This window comes from Lotus japonicus, chromosome 6 (assembly GCF_012489685.1).
Source record: "Lotus japonicus ecotype B-129 chromosome 6, LjGifu_v1.2".
Taxonomy (NCBI): Eukaryota; Viridiplantae; Streptophyta; class Magnoliopsida; order Fabales; family Fabaceae; genus Lotus; species Lotus japonicus.
The window spans coordinates 58,550,350-58,566,884 of NC_080046.1; the positions used below are offsets into that span (position 1 = coordinate 58,550,350).

General features: G+C 36.2%; 3 protein-coding genes across 3 annotated transcripts; 2 read left to right on the forward strand and 1 right to left on the reverse strand.

Annotated features, from left to right (window-relative positions):
* The first annotated feature begins 6,050 nt into the window (after window positions 1-6,050).
* LOC130725650 (uncharacterized) lies at window positions 6,051-6,596 on the forward strand. Its single transcript, XM_057576862.1, has one exon. It carries the CDS (start codon window positions 6,051-6,053, stop codon window positions 6,594-6,596), a length of 546 nt encoding a protein of 181 aa, XP_057432845.1.
* An 860-nt stretch (window positions 6,597-7,456) lies between these two features.
* Window positions 7,457-8,011, forward strand: LOC130725651 (E3 ubiquitin-protein ligase SINA-like 10). Its single transcript, XM_057576863.1, has one exon. It carries the CDS (start codon window positions 7,457-7,459, stop codon window positions 8,009-8,011), a length of 555 nt encoding a protein of 184 aa, XP_057432846.1.
* Window positions 8,012-14,256: 6,245 nt separating this feature from the next.
* Window positions 14,257-14,988, reverse strand: LOC130726926 (uncharacterized). The gene has a single exon (XM_057578247.1). It carries the CDS (start codon window positions 14,947-14,949, stop codon window positions 14,269-14,271), a length of 681 nt encoding a protein of 226 aa, XP_057434230.1. The 5' UTR covers window positions 14,950-14,988; the 3' UTR covers window positions 14,257-14,268.
* Window positions 14,989-16,535: the final 1,547 nt, after the last annotated feature.

Consider the following 16,535-nt stretch of genomic DNA (forward strand, 5'->3'; position numbering starts at 1 on the left):
TCATCATACATTCCAAACTTTGCCCAGATGTGCTTCACTAGATCTGCTTGTAGTTGGTGATGGACATTTGGATCACGGAACTCGGATCTAGCACGCACATGATCCGCAAAAGCGGGTAACACCTCGGTCGAGTATGGTTGCGGTGTACTAGATCCACTTCCCTCAGCTTGCTCAAAATCGGTCCAGCGTTGAGCATATGAATCTCGTTCATCCTCAACAATCATATTATGTAATATGATGCATGACCTCATGATGATACCCAAATCAGTTATGTCCCAGAAGCGAGCTGGTTCACGGATGATTTTAAAACGAGCTTGAAGCACTCCAGATGCACGTTCGATGTCCTTCCGACATCCTCCTGATGTTTTGCAAAGCACTTATCGGGTTCAGTTTGAGGAAGTCTAATAGACTTGACAAAAGTTGGATAAGAAGGGTAGATACCATCAGCTAGATAGTATGCCATATTATAGGGACGTTGGTTCACGATGAAATTCACACGTGGAGCGTTTCCCTGTTCCAATTCATCAAACACTGGTGACCGGTCTAGAACGTTTATATCGTTCAAGGTTCCCGGACATCCAAAAAAGGCATGCCAGATCCAAAGATCAGGAGATGCAACTGCTTCAAGAATAACTGTGGTGGTTCCCTTATCCCTTCTAGCAAATTGACCTTCCCATGCTTTAGGACAATTTTTCCACTCCCAGTGCATGCAGTCAATACTCCCGATCATGCCTGGGAACCCCCGCATTTCACTAATCTGTAGTATTCTTTGCAGGTCCTCTTGGGTTGGTGCTCTCATGTACTCTTGCTCATACAATCATATGATTCCTTTACAGAATCTACGTAAACACTCCAATGCTGTAGTCTCTCCTATTTTGATGTACTCATCGACTGCATCTGCTGCCACACCATATGCTAACATTCGCATTGCTGTGGTGCATTTTGCTAAGGGAGATATACCTTCTTTCTTCGCTGCATCAACTCGCTGGGTGAAGTAGTTATCACTACTTGAAAGGTCCGCAACGATTCAAAGGAACACATGTTTTTGCATCCGGTAACGGCGACGGAATATTCCATCGTCGTATGTAGGCTCATTGGCAAAGTAGTCGGCAATTAGCCTTTGGTTTGCCCCTGCATGATCTCTACTGAGATGTTTTCTACCACGAGGTGCGCATTCCAGATCCAATATTAGATTTCGACGCTCCCTAAAGTGGTTGAGTACATAAGTGTCTTCTCTCTTGCTTTTTTCAATGTAAGCTTCGAGATCAAACTCTGGTGGATCCATTTTTTGTGAAATTTGAAGTAGATGGGAAGAGATGGGAAGAGATGGGAAGTAGATGGGAAGAGATGGGAAGAGATGGAAAGTAGATAGGAAGAGATGGGAAGAGATGGGAAGTAGATGGGAAGAGATGGGAAGAGATGGGAAGAGATACATTGAATGGTGGATCTATGAGTCCATATATATAGATAAATTGAATGGTGGACATTGACGGATTCGAAATAATATGAACTATAGTTAATTATCGGATAAGGACTAGATTCGAATTGAGTGATGCATATTCAAACTCGGTAACCCATACATTAAAGCCACTGACAACACCGACAAATTATTAAAGTAAACAGTACAGACTTGACAAAACACTGACAAATTATTAAAGCAAACACTACAGACTCGACAACACTGACAAATTATTAAAGCAAACGCTACAGACTTGACACCACTTGAAAAATAATAAAGCAAACACTACAGACAATTAATTTCCAAAGAGTTCTTGGGACAACCGCTTCAACAGCTCTTTCTTGTGGTCACTGAGATGCTCCTCTTCACTTAACTTTAGAAATAATTCCATTTTCTTCACTCTATTAGTCTCTTGTTGCATCGCCGCCATCTGCTTCAATTGTTCAACCTCAATCTCCTTGACTTGTTTGTATGCAGCCCAATCTTTCTCCATCGCCTCCAAGGCAACCGTTGTGCTCTTCTTTTTACCCTTTTTTTTAGCTGCATCCCTACCCATTGGACGGGGAATCGATCCTATAGAGTTTGAGCCACATGCATCACTCTCGCGAGATCTCTTAGATCCACTACTTCCTGAGCCAACACTTCCTCCTGCTTGACTACAGTAACGTGGTTGATCGCGGAGAGCCTCCCATTCTGCCATCAAATTAAATTGACCCTTCTTCCCATCTGCGTATAATTCTTGCGCTTGGGTCAAAATATCATTCTCCGACCAACCGCTTCGTTGCATACGCTTAGCGCCTTCATAAGCGTCAATCCATTTATTTATTTGCTTGCTCATATAATTATAACGGTTTCGGCATGCATTTCCATCCCGCGGAGGATTGAATGAGCAATGTTGATTACAATACTCAGCAATTTGACCCCAAAATGTTTCTCCTTTTTGGTTTCTCCCGACAACACTGTTTGTTCCATATTTAAGCCACCCACTAATTAACACCTTATTTTGATCAGTGTTCCATGCTGGTAAGTGACTTCTCCTGCTCGTAGGAGTTGAATCCTCTTCATTTGGAGTGGTTTCATTACCAGCTGTCATGCCAGCAAGATTCATTTGTGTTGAAAACTCGGGAAATTCAGTTGCACCATCATTAGACGGCGGTGTTGGAGATGGATATCTGAACATAGATCCATGATGGGGATGAGGACGTTGGTTGAGAAATTGAGTTGGATCTTGAAAATTGTTGTGATTTTGGTAGTTGGATTGATTTGGATCTTGATAATTGTTGTGATTTTGGTAGTTGGAAATTTGATTTGGATGTTGATAAATGTTGGGATTTTGGTAGTTGGGAAACTGATTTGGATGTTGATAATTGTTGGAAATTTGGTTGTTGGGAAACTGATTTGGATGTTGATAATTGTTGGGAATTTGGTTAGAAGAATTCTGGGTGTTGAAATGGTAGTTGTTGGGATCCATTTCAAAGCATAGGGGATAGTTGAAAGATAATAAGATGAATAAGATGATGGAAAACTTGGTTTTTTTTTTTCTGTGTCCAAATCAAACGAACCAAGTCTCTATTTATAGAGAAAAAAAATTCATGAATTTTGGTAATTTTTTTATATTTTTTTAATTTTTTTTATTGAAATAATTGAGTTGGAAAGATTAGGATAAAAGAAAATCGCCTGGATCAATCAACGCGTGACACGCGTCACTCGTCAGACCGTCTCTCTCTCCTCACGCGCGTGCGTGGCACGCGCCTGTCGGTGCCCAACCGACGCGTGCCACGCGTCCCACCACCGGTCCGCCTGGGACCCGCCTGCTGCACGCCCTGCCCATAACGCGCCTTGTCCGCGCGTGTGTGGCACGCGCCTGGCGGTCACCAGCCAGGCCGTGCCATGTGTCCCATGCTGCAGGTTTCACAAGTGTTGAAAATTTTCAACACCTCTCTCCTCCCTCCAACTTTCAACACTCACTTTCAACACCATTAAACCCCACTTTCAACATTAAACTACCCACATTCAACACCATTGTGGGTAGTCTAACAGGACAAAATGCTATACCTCAAGCATGTAGAACTGCAAGAGACAACACTGACATTGATGCGTATAATAATATTCCTTTCTATCTTGTGGTCGGCTCATTCCTTTGTGTTACGTACTTTGGCTATGTTTGGCATGTTTAGCTGATAAACTAGTTGAAAGCTGAAAAGCTAGCTGATAGCTGAAAAGCTAGCTCATAGCTGAAAGTTGATAAGTTAGCTGAAAAGCTACGTAATTGTAACAAAAGTGTTTGGTAAAACTAGCTGTTGAACAAGCTGAAATTGTAAAATTACATAAAAGGACATACTTGTATAATTATTTTTATATTTAACATTACTTTATTTTCACATTAATATCTATAGGATATTAATATTATGATATTAATATTAAAATTATTATAACTTTAAATATTTTAATTTGACTCAATTCATTTATTATCTTAAAAATAGGTTTTCCGAAGGAACAAAAAAAATCATCTTAAAAATATAATATTAATTTTTACTTATTTTATTTTAACATTAATACCTATGGTGGAATTTTAATAAAATAATAAGGATAAAAATGACAATAAATACAATAAGCTATAAGCTTTAAGCTATAAGCTACCTCATATAGCTTATAGCTTAAAGCTTTAAGCTACTGAAATAAGCTCCTTCACCAAACACTTTTATAGAGCTTTTAAGCTAGTCAAATAAGCTTTAAGCTAGTCAAATAAGCTATAAGCTAGCTGAAATGACATGCCAAACATAGCCTTTATACAACAGTTTGCGTTCTCATGACATGCAAGGAGAGGAGGTGGAGACCACATGCCATTTATTTCGTCTTTATATTAGGATAATTCACAATTGCAGTAATTAGGAATAGCATATTTCTCTTCTATGAATATGGGATTCTGTATAGTATATATCTCAGCTATATCTTCTAATTAGGGACAATATATTCTGTAGATGATTAGCTCCTAATTTTAGGGAGTTGACTAGTGGAGTAAGTTGTATATAATCCCCTGAATATCATTGTGAATAACAAGTCATATTTCCATACTCTTTCTTTACTTTATGTTAATGGAGACACTTGCAGAGGCCTGCTATAGTTTAGTCCATTTGGGTTGCCAGAAACAACACTACTTTCATGCAGGAATCCTTTGATGGAGGTGTGGACTGCAAGAAATGATTCGATATTCAGGGGGAAGAGGTAAATTTGGCAAGAATAGTTGATGTGGTCCAATATAAGGTTTGTCTTTGGTTAAAGGTAAAAGAGAGGGGTTCAATGTATCCTTCTTTGAATGGTTAGGGAGCCCAAGAATTAGCCTCAATTATCTCTGATTATCGAAGGGATAAAAGAAAGGAATATATCCATTTTCGTGTGCTAGTGGGAGTGGGAGTCATATGCTGAGTGCGGAACAATGAAGAAGTTTTCATCTAACACAACTTCCTGGCACCTTCTTCCCTTCATTTCCTTTTCTCTCCAAACATATTACAAACTAGATGTTGATGTGATGATATTGGGGTAAGCCGTAAGCATATTAGATTCCTGAGAACACAAGTTCAATCTTTCAGAAAAGACAAAAAGTATATCTAGACATATATTTAAAGAGTTTAATGGACATGCACTGACAGTGTAAAATAGTTTTACACAGACATCCAATTGAATTTCGCCAAATCAGAAAATATATTATTCTTTTAATTAAAATTAAAGTCAAATGTAATTATGTCTCCATCATATTTAAAATTTAAAAAGTGTATAAATATCATATATTATCCAAGTATTCGTAAACCTACATGAATATTTGGGGAAGAATTTCATCACATTTTATGGTCTTTTATACCCTCACGCAGGGCACTAAGGTTTTTTTTTTATGCTCCGGGCACTAAGGTTTATTTCTATATTCATTAGAATAACACTTATTAATAATTATTTCTATATTAATTATATAACTATTTTTAATAAATAAGACATATAATAAAGTGGTGAAAGGTTTATTGAAGATCATTAAAAAATCAAGGTAGTTATGGAAATAATATAATATAACTTTCTTACCAAAAAAGATGACATTTAAAAAGAGACATCCCTTCACACTGAACAAAAAAAAAAGACATATAAAGTGAGATGAAAGGTGGGGTCAGATACGGCGATTTCTGGTTCACCGTCATGTACCGTAGAATCCAGCTCGGCAAAGCCTCCATTCCAGAGTTCTTCCAGGAAGCTCACAATATGAAACAAGTGGTTGCCACCATCTCCATCGATCGCATGAGTTTGTTTAACGACAGTTTAAATCGACGCCAAACCAATAATGTGCGTGCGTGCATCGTGCGTGCATGAATGTGTGTTAGTCGAGGGTTCATAAAAGATTATGATTTATGTGAAATTAAAACGTTAAAAACCAATTAAAATTTTCTAATTAGTATATTTACTCTCGTACACCTCACAAACCATAGAATCAAAGATTGGTCCCTGAAGAATACTCAAAATTTCGTTTTAAGGACCTTCGAGTTCCTCTATATAAGGAGTTCAGTTCTGAATCTTCTGATCACAACCTTATGCTCTGCGAGAGGAGAAAATGACCAGTAACCAACCGAACGGCGACCAACCACCGGCACTGGCGCCGGCCGCACCAGTGTTCTCAACTTACTACCCGAGGACACCTGCTCATCCATCTTCATCGGCGACGTCGTTGGAAGGCTGTTGTCGCTGCCTCTTCCTGCTATCATCGCTCCTCGCATTTCTTGCGCTGTTGGTGGCGCTCGTCATCATCCTGGCGATGATGCCCAAGAAGCCACATGTCAATCTTCAGTTAGTCGAGCTTCAATACATGTCCATCACCGCCGACAGCCTAATCGGAACCGCCTCCATCACCCTCACCATTCACCTCATATTCCAAGCGGTTAACCCCAATAAGGTCGGGGTCAGATACGGCGATTTCTGGTTCACCGTCATGTACCGTAGAATCCAGCTCGACAAAGCCTCCATTCCAGGGTTCTTCCAGGAAGCTCACAATATGAAACAAGTGGCCGCCACCATCTCCATCGATCGCATGAGTTTGTTTAATGACAGTTTAAATCGACGCCAAACCAATAATGTGCGTGCGTGCATCGTGCGTGCATGAATGTGTGTTAGTCGAGGGTTCATAAAAGATTATGATTTATGTGAAATTAAAACGTTAAAAACCAATTAAAATTTTCTAATTAGTATATTTACTCTCGTACACCTCACGAACCATAGAATCAAAGATTGGTCCCTGAAGAATACTCAAATTTCGTTTTAAGGACCTTCGAGTTCCTCTATATAAGGAGTTCAGTTCTGAATCTTCTACCAGCTTTGCCTGACATCACAAGGGAAAACAGAAAACACACCCAACCAAGCAAATAGCATCAACCAGATTTCCATTTCACCAGAGGAGAAACGAGACGAAGCCACCACTGTTCTCCTTTTGTCTCCGGCGAACATCACCGCCGCTGCATCGTCTTCTCCGGCGAGCTACCTGCCGGAGTTGCTAGACAATTCCCAGAAACACGATTATAGGTCATTTTTCTTCCCCAAACTCATTCCTATGCGCGCTTTTAAGGCCACGACTTGCTTCTGAAGTAAGATATGCGCGCTTTTCTTTGAAAATGCATGATATAGTTTACATTAATATGTGACTGTTGTACTGCAAAGATCAGGACCCCCAGTTGCATAAAATTGCCCAAAATTTTCATTATTATGGAATAATGGAAAACATCTCCAAGTCAGAAAGTGTCACTTCCAGCAGACCTATTTGCCTTTTCAACCAAAAGCACCATATCTACACGGCTCCAACCCTCAGGTGGCTTAATACTCAAGTGTACACCATTTGAGAGTTTTTCTGTAAAAAATATAATTTTAGTTAATGCCAAAATTCTCACACGGCACCATGTGAGAGTTTTTCTGTTAAAAGTCGTGGCCTTATAATCATGCCAATATGCAAATTTCGGTTGCAAAAAGACAATGAGTTACAATGAAAAGAAGAACCATGAAGAGGAATGCATCTATGTATCATGTTTCTGTCCATTTAAAGAGTGTAACTTTGAGGCCTCATCCAAACTGTTATCCACTCATGTCAGAGAAAAACATGAGGCTTCTAGAATTGAATTTTCATATAATCACTCTTTCTTGGTGTTCTTCAATTATGATGATGAGAAATCAATTGTTTTTCAAGAGCAAAGTGATGGTACATTGTTTGTTCTCAACAGGGATGTTTGGCGTTCGGGAATTGTGGTCAGCATTAGCTGCATTGGTCCTAAAATATTTAACTCTTGTTCTGAGTCAGGGTATCGTTATGATATCTTGGCTAAGTCTCAAGGATGTGAAGTGAAGTTAGAGTCTGTCACTAAGAATGTTATGAGAAGAACTTTGGCTATTCTTTCATCAGTAGTGTGCCTTTTGATTCCTTTTGATTCGGATTATCCTGAGCCTCTCAATCTGGAAATTTGCATAAGGAATAGACACAGTGGTGCACATTCTCATGAGTGCAGCATTCCATGGGTTTGCGGTTCTGTTTGATAAGGACATTACTCTTTAGTTGGCTTCTTTATGTAATTGTTGTTTTTGAGTTGTGGCATAAGAAACTGTGTCAGAAATAAACCTTGAATTTTCTTTTCTGAATTAAAGCAAATAGGCATTGAGGTAATTAAGAGTATTATTTGTGCCGAATAAGATTTTAAATTGTAATGAAATAGTTCTTACGTTCAAATTTAGTAAAAAGTTTATACGATGTTAATCTTGATGTATGTTAATGACATACTAAACGATTTTGGATTGATGTAAAATTTTATAGATACGATCTATGTGATAGTGGTTTTCAATCAAACGGTGAATTTCAAGATCCAATTATGTGATGTAAAGTTTTTGAGTAGTCTAAGGTTACTAGTGTAATATATCGGTGTATAAATTGATCACTTCATATATAATTAACTTTTAGCATATTTAATCTCTCAACTTTTTAATTGTTGCAAATTGAGTCCCTTTATCACTATCATTCTACTTGAAACTCATAAATTATTGCTTTGTTAGAAAAAAAATCACAAGTTGAATTAATTTAATCATTTTAGGTGTTTTTCCTTGACAAATCGCTAGTTAAAATATTTAATTTCACACAAAAATTTAAAATCCCAAATTTCCCCTCTTAAAACCCTAACCTCTTACCATAGAAAAAATCCTTCCAAATGAATCAAAAATTTTACATTCAAAGATTTAAAATCGTATCATAAATCAAATCGATCATAAACCCTAAAATAATTGGAAAAGAAATGAAAATTTAATGATTTTATGCATATGAAAATTGAGAGAGAATATATTTGCTTAATTTTAAAAAGTAAAGGGACTTTGATTAGCTCGAAGAAGATAATTTTTATAGTACTCATCTAAAAGTGGAAGAATTTCACTAGGCTTTGTCCTAATTTGTTCTATCTCAGTAATGCAGCGTTCTATTCTTAAGGATGCGAGATTTACAAGTTATGTTTTTTGAACTTTGTTCATCCATCAACATGGTAATTTTTAACATAAAAAATAACAATTTTTTATAAACTAGTGTTTTTTTTCCGTGCGTTGCACGGGAAATATGTCTATTGTATTTAATACATTAATTAATTATGAACGTGATTATGCGAGTTCGTTTTCAGTTATTATTTTTTAAATTCTAAGTTATTTATGTTTTAATTTTTTTAAATTTGTTCCCAGGGGCGGATCCAGACCTTATATATCAGTGTGGCTAAACATAAAAGAAATTATAAACTAAAATATATTGAAAATATATTTTTTTTTGAAAAAGAGAAATATTATAGATAAAACCATGAGAAAAAGTTTCTCATGAAAATAGAAGAGTTTACAGTTCAAGAAGGATTAGGCTTACAACAAAATATAAGAAAAGAAACAAAGTGAAAACAACAGTGTAAAGAAACAGGAACAATAAAACAGGGAAAATATAATAGGAAGACAACTAATAGTGGAGGCCGAAAAATAGGAGGTGCATGAAAAATCAACAGCAGCACATAGCAGGTTACAACAAAATTTATTCTAATGAATTTTTTTGAGTAGCTTGCAAAGTGCTGAGTGAAGGTTTTTCCGTTTATTATAATTTATATGTTTGAGTATATTCTTCTTTATATATGTATTGTATTGGATGACATGATGAGCATAATAATTTGAGTGAACATTAATTTCATGATAGATATGAACAACAGACACAATATCAAGTACATTCAGGAAGAGAATAGAATGAAAGCAACACACAATTGTGAGAGCATATAAAATAAAAGCATATAAAAAATTTTGAAAAAAAAAGAGAAAAAAAAACTGGTGTGGCTAAAGCCACACCTTGCCTCAACAGGGGTCCGCCCATGGTTGTTCCCTACATGTGTTCAGGGAACACGTGTGAACAGACTGTTGCAGTATCTTAGATAATTAGGAAAAAACTTTTAAAATTTTAATGGATTATAATCTCAACATTACATATTTTATTTTATATTGTAGATCATGAGAAATAATAAAATGAGAAATCAAGGGATTCCTATAAATATGCATTAAATTAGGCTTGAGACTTTTCCTAATTTAAAGAGATAATGAAAACGGTTTCAAGATTTGTTTTGAAAATAAATTTAGTAAGGAGTGATCTAGGTAAATCTTAGATAATTATGGCAAATCTTTTAAAATTCGGTTTTAAGATAAAATAACACAACAGAAGATAAGCTATCTAATGGAATGACACGTGGAATTTTTTTATGAGAATTAATCTGAGAATGACACGTGAGATTTTTTTTATGAGAATTAGCCTGAGAATGACACATCACTAAATCAGTCTGATAGAAGTTCCTTCTATTCTAATATATATTGATACTAGTGTTTTTTACCCGTGCTTTGCACGGAAAATATGTATGTCGTATTTGATACGTCAATCAATATCTTGGTTATTAAAAATATAATAAACAACAAATAAAATAAAAGAGTTGTAAATGATGAACAAAGTGGATAAAAAGTCTAAAATTGAAACCCTTATTGCATAGATTGAAATTCACACAATTGGATAACTAATAAAAAGATTGCTTAACCAAATATCAAATTATGCAAAACATATAAGAGGATAGTTTCATGATGACTAATAAACAATAGCTGATGTAATCTACAGTGAAAAAAAAGATAAAAGACTCTTCATGAACGTGATTATGCAAGTTTTTTTTCACACAGTAAAATAAACTAAACTTGATCCAGATCAACAGGAACTTGTTTCACATTCTTCATGAACATGAAGACAATAGCACAAATCATAGATATAAGGAATCATCAACAAAGCATTCATTACAAACATTAATCTTAGAAAAAAAAGAATGTGATAGTAGCACAAATCAGAATTGTGAGAGATAAATCATAAAGTATGACATCATTGTGTTTATACCAATTACTCGTGCTTAACAAAAAAAAAACCAATTGCTCGTGCGTTGCACGACGGAGTTTGCTCATGTATTGATTATATCAGTCAAATAATTGCTTATAAACAAAACTAAAAAATTAGAAAGAAATTTTAATCATAATAAGATCAAGACTTCGAAAAAACTTATATTTACAACATTGAAGAAAATATTTGAGGTTTAACAATATAACAGGCAAGGACTCCTGCACATGTGTTATAAACTCTAATATGAAATTAAACTATCAAGGTTATAAGATAATGTGTGCCTTTAGCGTACCTACTTAATCAGCTTCCTCTTTTTTCTCTTCTCCACTATCAGGATCCTCTGGATTTTAACATTCTAGGGAAAAACAATTAGAATTCCAGATCCCAACTTAAAAGTCTTATGAGATGCATATCAAAGCAAATGTATAGTCTTATGAATACTGCATTTATATGATGCAGTACTCTAGTAATCTGAAGAATAATGTACATAAATTAATATTCTATACAATTAGAATGACATTTCCATCAATGATCATTTTGGTCCTTTGAGTATCTTTCATTGTAGATTTAACAGCTTTCTCAAAAATGGCTTGTGACTGTAAACTGAAATTTAAGTTGTTTATTTTATATTTGTAACTATGATTTGTATCCTTGTTTAATGTTCTCATGTAGAAATTATATCATATGTAGGAGCCCTGCCTCTTCCTTGGTCCATTAGGATGAAAATTGCACTAGGAGCTGCTAAGGGTCTTGCTTTTCTTCATGAAGATGCTGGGTGACTTGTAATATACTACTTGATGCAGTAAGTGCCAAAAATTACAACAAGATTACATTAAATCTTGAATCTTCCTTTATGGAGCAAAGTCAAGTTCAATCTACCAGCTTGAGAGATGAATATTTACAGGTATGTTGATATTAAATTTCATTTTTATATTAAAAGGACTGATAACAAATTGTGGCTGATTTAGAGATAATATTCTCACTGTTCCTACAACACTTTCGCCCCAATGAACCTGTTGTTGGAATTAAGTACGAAGCTCAACTCCAAAATACACTTCTACCGCATGAGTTGATAATATGCTGTTTTGTTTCCTGATATCAAATTTCTGGATGAATTGAGTTTTAGAGGCTTTATAGTTTATAACTAAGCTTATGTTAGCTATTTATACCCCTTAGCTATGTGGCAGTATATTGTAGCTCCATATTTTATAAAGGATTAATGACTTCCTTGAATACTTATCATTATGAGTTCCTGCTAATTTTTTCTTGGCTAACAGAAGTGACATAGTGCCTTCGATCAAGCTTGCATGTTCTTCTACTTGCAAGCTACAAGTGGTTTTATGATAGCTAGTAAGCCGGGGATGCTGGTATAAGTGTATAACTCCAATCTCTAAGCTCTGCTCATAGCCATTTGCTCAGACAGTGTGAGTATCTTCTGTCTATTGCAGAAGATCGAATCTGATGACAAATTATAGCTCATATATTTTATTAATTCTAAGGTGATTTAATCATAGATGCACTCTTTTAATTGACAGGTTTAGTTCATCCCCTCTTGAACTCTTACCACTCTCATCACACATCCCTCTTTCAAAGCACACGCCAGTTATATCTACAAAGAGGTATAATTGTAGCTTTATGGTACTAGATTTTTATTTCTCAGGCATTGAGAAGAACAAATTATCGTGATAAATAAGTTGGATAAAGCTTGTGAAGTATACTTATGTTATGTGTTTTTAGTTGATTATCAACTCTGTATGTTGATTTAGCTTTGTGTTAGACGAGACTTACTTGATGGGAGAGTCTTTTGATATATTTTGCTTGTTTTTAGTTGATTATGAACTTTTATGGAATTATCTTTGTGTTGGATACTTGGATTGAGTTGATGGTATTACAATTAGTTACAATTAGTATGTTGAACTTGGATGAATTGTTAAACTGGCACACTAGATGACCATATGAATCTTTTTTTGTTAGTTTCTAATTTTATAGGTTACTTAAATGAATTTAAATAAATGCAAAAGTATAGCCATTTTAAATGAATATAAACCAAAAACTGCCCAGAGAAAAACTGAAATTTGTGACGGAATATTCCGTCACAAAATTTATGAAGAGATTCACGATTGCTAATTTGCTATGAAAAGTCAGCCGTAACAAAATTAGTGACGGAACACGGCGTCACTGTTTACTAACGAAATTTATCCGTCACTAATTAGTTACGGATAGTTCCAACAACACTTCAAGAATTTTAGTGACGGAATTTTATTATTAGTTACGGATAATTTTCATCACTAATTTGTTACGAATCATAAATTCCGTCACAACTGATTAGCAACGAGACTTTGTGTTATGTTTGATATTCTGTCATAAATTCCGTCACTAACATGCTCTGTGACGGAATTTATAACACTCTGTGACGGAATTTGTCCGTCACTGATTTCGTTTTTTTAAGTAGTGAGTGGTTTATGGTGAGAAATGAGAGCAATAAATGATAGGCATTGATTTAAAATAAATGAATGAGATTGATCCTGACTTTAAAAGTGTCACGTGTGCCTCACCATTCTTAAACACTATTCCTCTTTCTTCTCCATTCTTAATCAGATTTGCCATTGTTGCAAGCACACAGTCACAGACTCCACCGTTTAACCAAAAACACTCATCATCTAGATTCAAAGAAGAGAAAATCAAACGGGGACCATCAACCTAGCTCCTACCTTCATCAGTTCATATTTCCTCTACTCAATTTTGGCGGAGAAACAAAGGGGTCACGTGAGTTTTAAAAGATAGATTTAATCTCAACCCTTTATTTTAATCTAAGGGCTATTAATTATTGGGTAAAAGTGATGCTATAGAATTCTCCTAATGGTCTTAACTAGCAAATGCTTCTCTATTGGCAATTTGTCTAAGTCCTGGGAAGTAATAATGGATTGCAAAGGAGGGGTTTCTTTAAAGATTAAAATCATTCTAACTATATAGTTGTAAATCAAGGTAAATAAGCCTCAAGCTTCATAAAATCGTATCTGCCAATCAAAGTCCTGAAATGAATGATTACTGGTCTGAGTTGTCTTCTTAATCTTAATTTGACAAAATCAGATTTGGCATTTGTTTGCATTAATGTAGCTCAGGTCCAAGTGGGCCATTTAAAATTTAGAATTTAAATGTTTTGGATGCACTTTTTGTTGTTCTCTTATCTGAGTACTAGAGGCCCTACCAATATACCACTTCCAAATCCTCATTATAGTGAGTAGTGACATACTTGCTGCCAAAACAGAATGAAAGAAAATTAAACAAGAAAACAAAATACATAGCAGCAACTCAATTTTTTTATGTAACTTCATTTATCAACCGATATACAATAAACTCTTTTAAATTCCTAATTCCTAATTCCTAATTCCACACACTGCTGGTAAGTGATGGATTGCTTTCTTGGACTGATGACTATAGCACAATCCTCAGAAACCTGTAGAGCAGGAGCATCGAAATTCAAGACCCGGATCTTAGCTCCGACATCTCCCAAGACCCGAAGGTCGACTCGGTCGTTAACCGAAGCGTTTCTGATCAACTCAGCGGCGTCAGCCTGAAGCAAACTCATGCGATTGATGGAGATGGTGGCGGCCACTTGTTTCATATTGTGAGCTTCCTGGAAGAACCCCGGAATGGAGGCTTTGCCGAGCTGGATTCTACGGTACATGACGGTGAACCAGAAATCACCGTATGTGACCCCCACCTTATTGGGGTTAACCGCTTCGAATATGAGGTGAAGGGTGAGGCTGATGGAGGCGGTTGAGTCATCGGCGGTGATGGACATGTATTGAACCTCCACTAACTGAAGATTGACATGTGGCTTCTTGGGCAACACCGCCAGGATGATGACGAGCGCCACCAACAGTGCAAGAAATGCGAGGAGCGATGATAGCAGGAAGAGGCAGCGGCAGCAGCCTTCCAACGACGTCGCCGATGAAGATGCATGAGAAGGTGTCCTCGGGTTGTAAGTTGAGAATGCGGCCGGCGCCGGTGCCAGTGGTCGGTCGCCGTTCGGTTGGTTACTGGTCATTTTCTCCTCTCGTGAATAGAACTGACCGGCAAGGCGTAATAATGCGTTGCCTGCGGGTGTGGGAACAATGTGTGCGCTGTGCTCTGCGAGGGATGAAAACAAGTTGTCATTTCTTTCGTATAAATAGGGAGCTTGTATCATGGTTTTAGATATATATCAATAATTGAAAGTAAGTGAGTAAAAAAAAGTGTAGTGTTATTGAGTAAGTAAATTGGCTAGTAACTAAAGCTAAGTCATACTATTAATTTATTAAGTGGTGCAGCAGGCTTCGTTGACGGCAACGGCGAATCTGCGGAGTCTCGATCATGGTCAAAGGTGCAACGGTGCTAGGGACTTACGGTGAAGAGAGAAAGAGTGAAACATGACCAGATTGTAAAGAAAAAAAAAAGGTGGAGTTTTCACATTTAGCACTTGAAACAAATAGAAGCATACTGGCCTGAAAATCAAGTAAAGGGACGAAGCATAGTAGCATAAAAATATTTACCAGAGATCAAATAATTAAGGGACAAAGATTAAACAATTTCAGTAATTGAAGCATACTAGCATGAAAAGACATTTACGTAAGGATGTGCTAATAAATCTAGTCAATGGATAAAGGTTAGACAAGTTCACAAATAGAACTATAGCATGAGAACATTCACGTACTGTCTAACAAAGTCCTGGAGTTGGCTAAATTGCAAAGTCAAGGGCTTCAATTGCTTACTGTATGAGTGGCAAGTCCAGCCGTCCCACTTCTTGGCACAGTTATAGTTGCTGGTGCGTGAATAGAGTTGTGAGGGCCACTTTGAGATTCTGTTTTATTTGGGTCCTTGCGGTTGCAGATTGTTACTCTGATTTCTGTTTGTTGTAGAAGCTATTATATAGGGAGTTAGTTGTAGTTGGTTTTGTTGAATTAGCTTCTTGGTTGTTTGACAAGGAACTAATTTTTGTTATGTTGTTTGTTTTCCTGTTGAAGTACCTATTTGTACTTCCTATTTATAATATTTTGGCTTACCTAAAAAAATAGCCTCTTTGAAGCCTCTGCAGTGTTTGATCTGATTCAATTTAAGTCCTGGATTGGTTATTTGCTGGATTAGGAATCAGCTTTGTTTTCTTTTACTTGGGTGCTGTTTTCCTTGTTTTCTTTTCCTTGCTGTGTAAGGAACAACTTTAGCACATCTTGTGCCTTATTTATTCAATCTTGATTTACCAAAAAAAAATGTAATATACCAATGATAAATGATTAAGTGAGGAAAGAAACAGAGAGAAAAAAATAGAGAGGCCCAAACGAGAAGTATAATAATTGGGTCACATGCATATAATTATCATGTATACAATTATAATTATATGCTAGCCTAGGCAAAATAATTGGGTCATGTATATCCTTTGTAGTGCAGCTTTCTCACATGCATTTGCATATAATTATCATGTATACAATTAAGAAAAGTTAGTGGAGACAACATAGAAGGAAATTCTTACTTGTTAAGAATGGGTACTATAACTCACACTTGAGGCTTCAATAGTGGTGATGTGCATTCGTGAGTCTGAGAGATGGAGTTTAACTGTGGAAGTTGTTGGTGCTGTGTTTTGTTAGTTGTGTGCAATGA

Excerpts from the sequence above, each read along its gene's own strand:
- LOC130725651 (XM_057576863.1), top strand. The coding sequence starts at position 7,457 with ATGAGTTACAATGAAAAGAAGAACCATGAAGAGGAATGCATCTATGTA.
- LOC130725650 (XM_057576862.1), top strand. The coding sequence starts at position 6,051 with ATGACCAGTAACCAACCGAACGGCGACCAACCACCGGCACTGGCGCCG.
- LOC130726926 (XM_057578247.1), bottom strand. The coding sequence starts at position 14,949 with ATGACCAGTAACCAACCGAACGGCGACCGACCACTGGCACCGGCGCCG.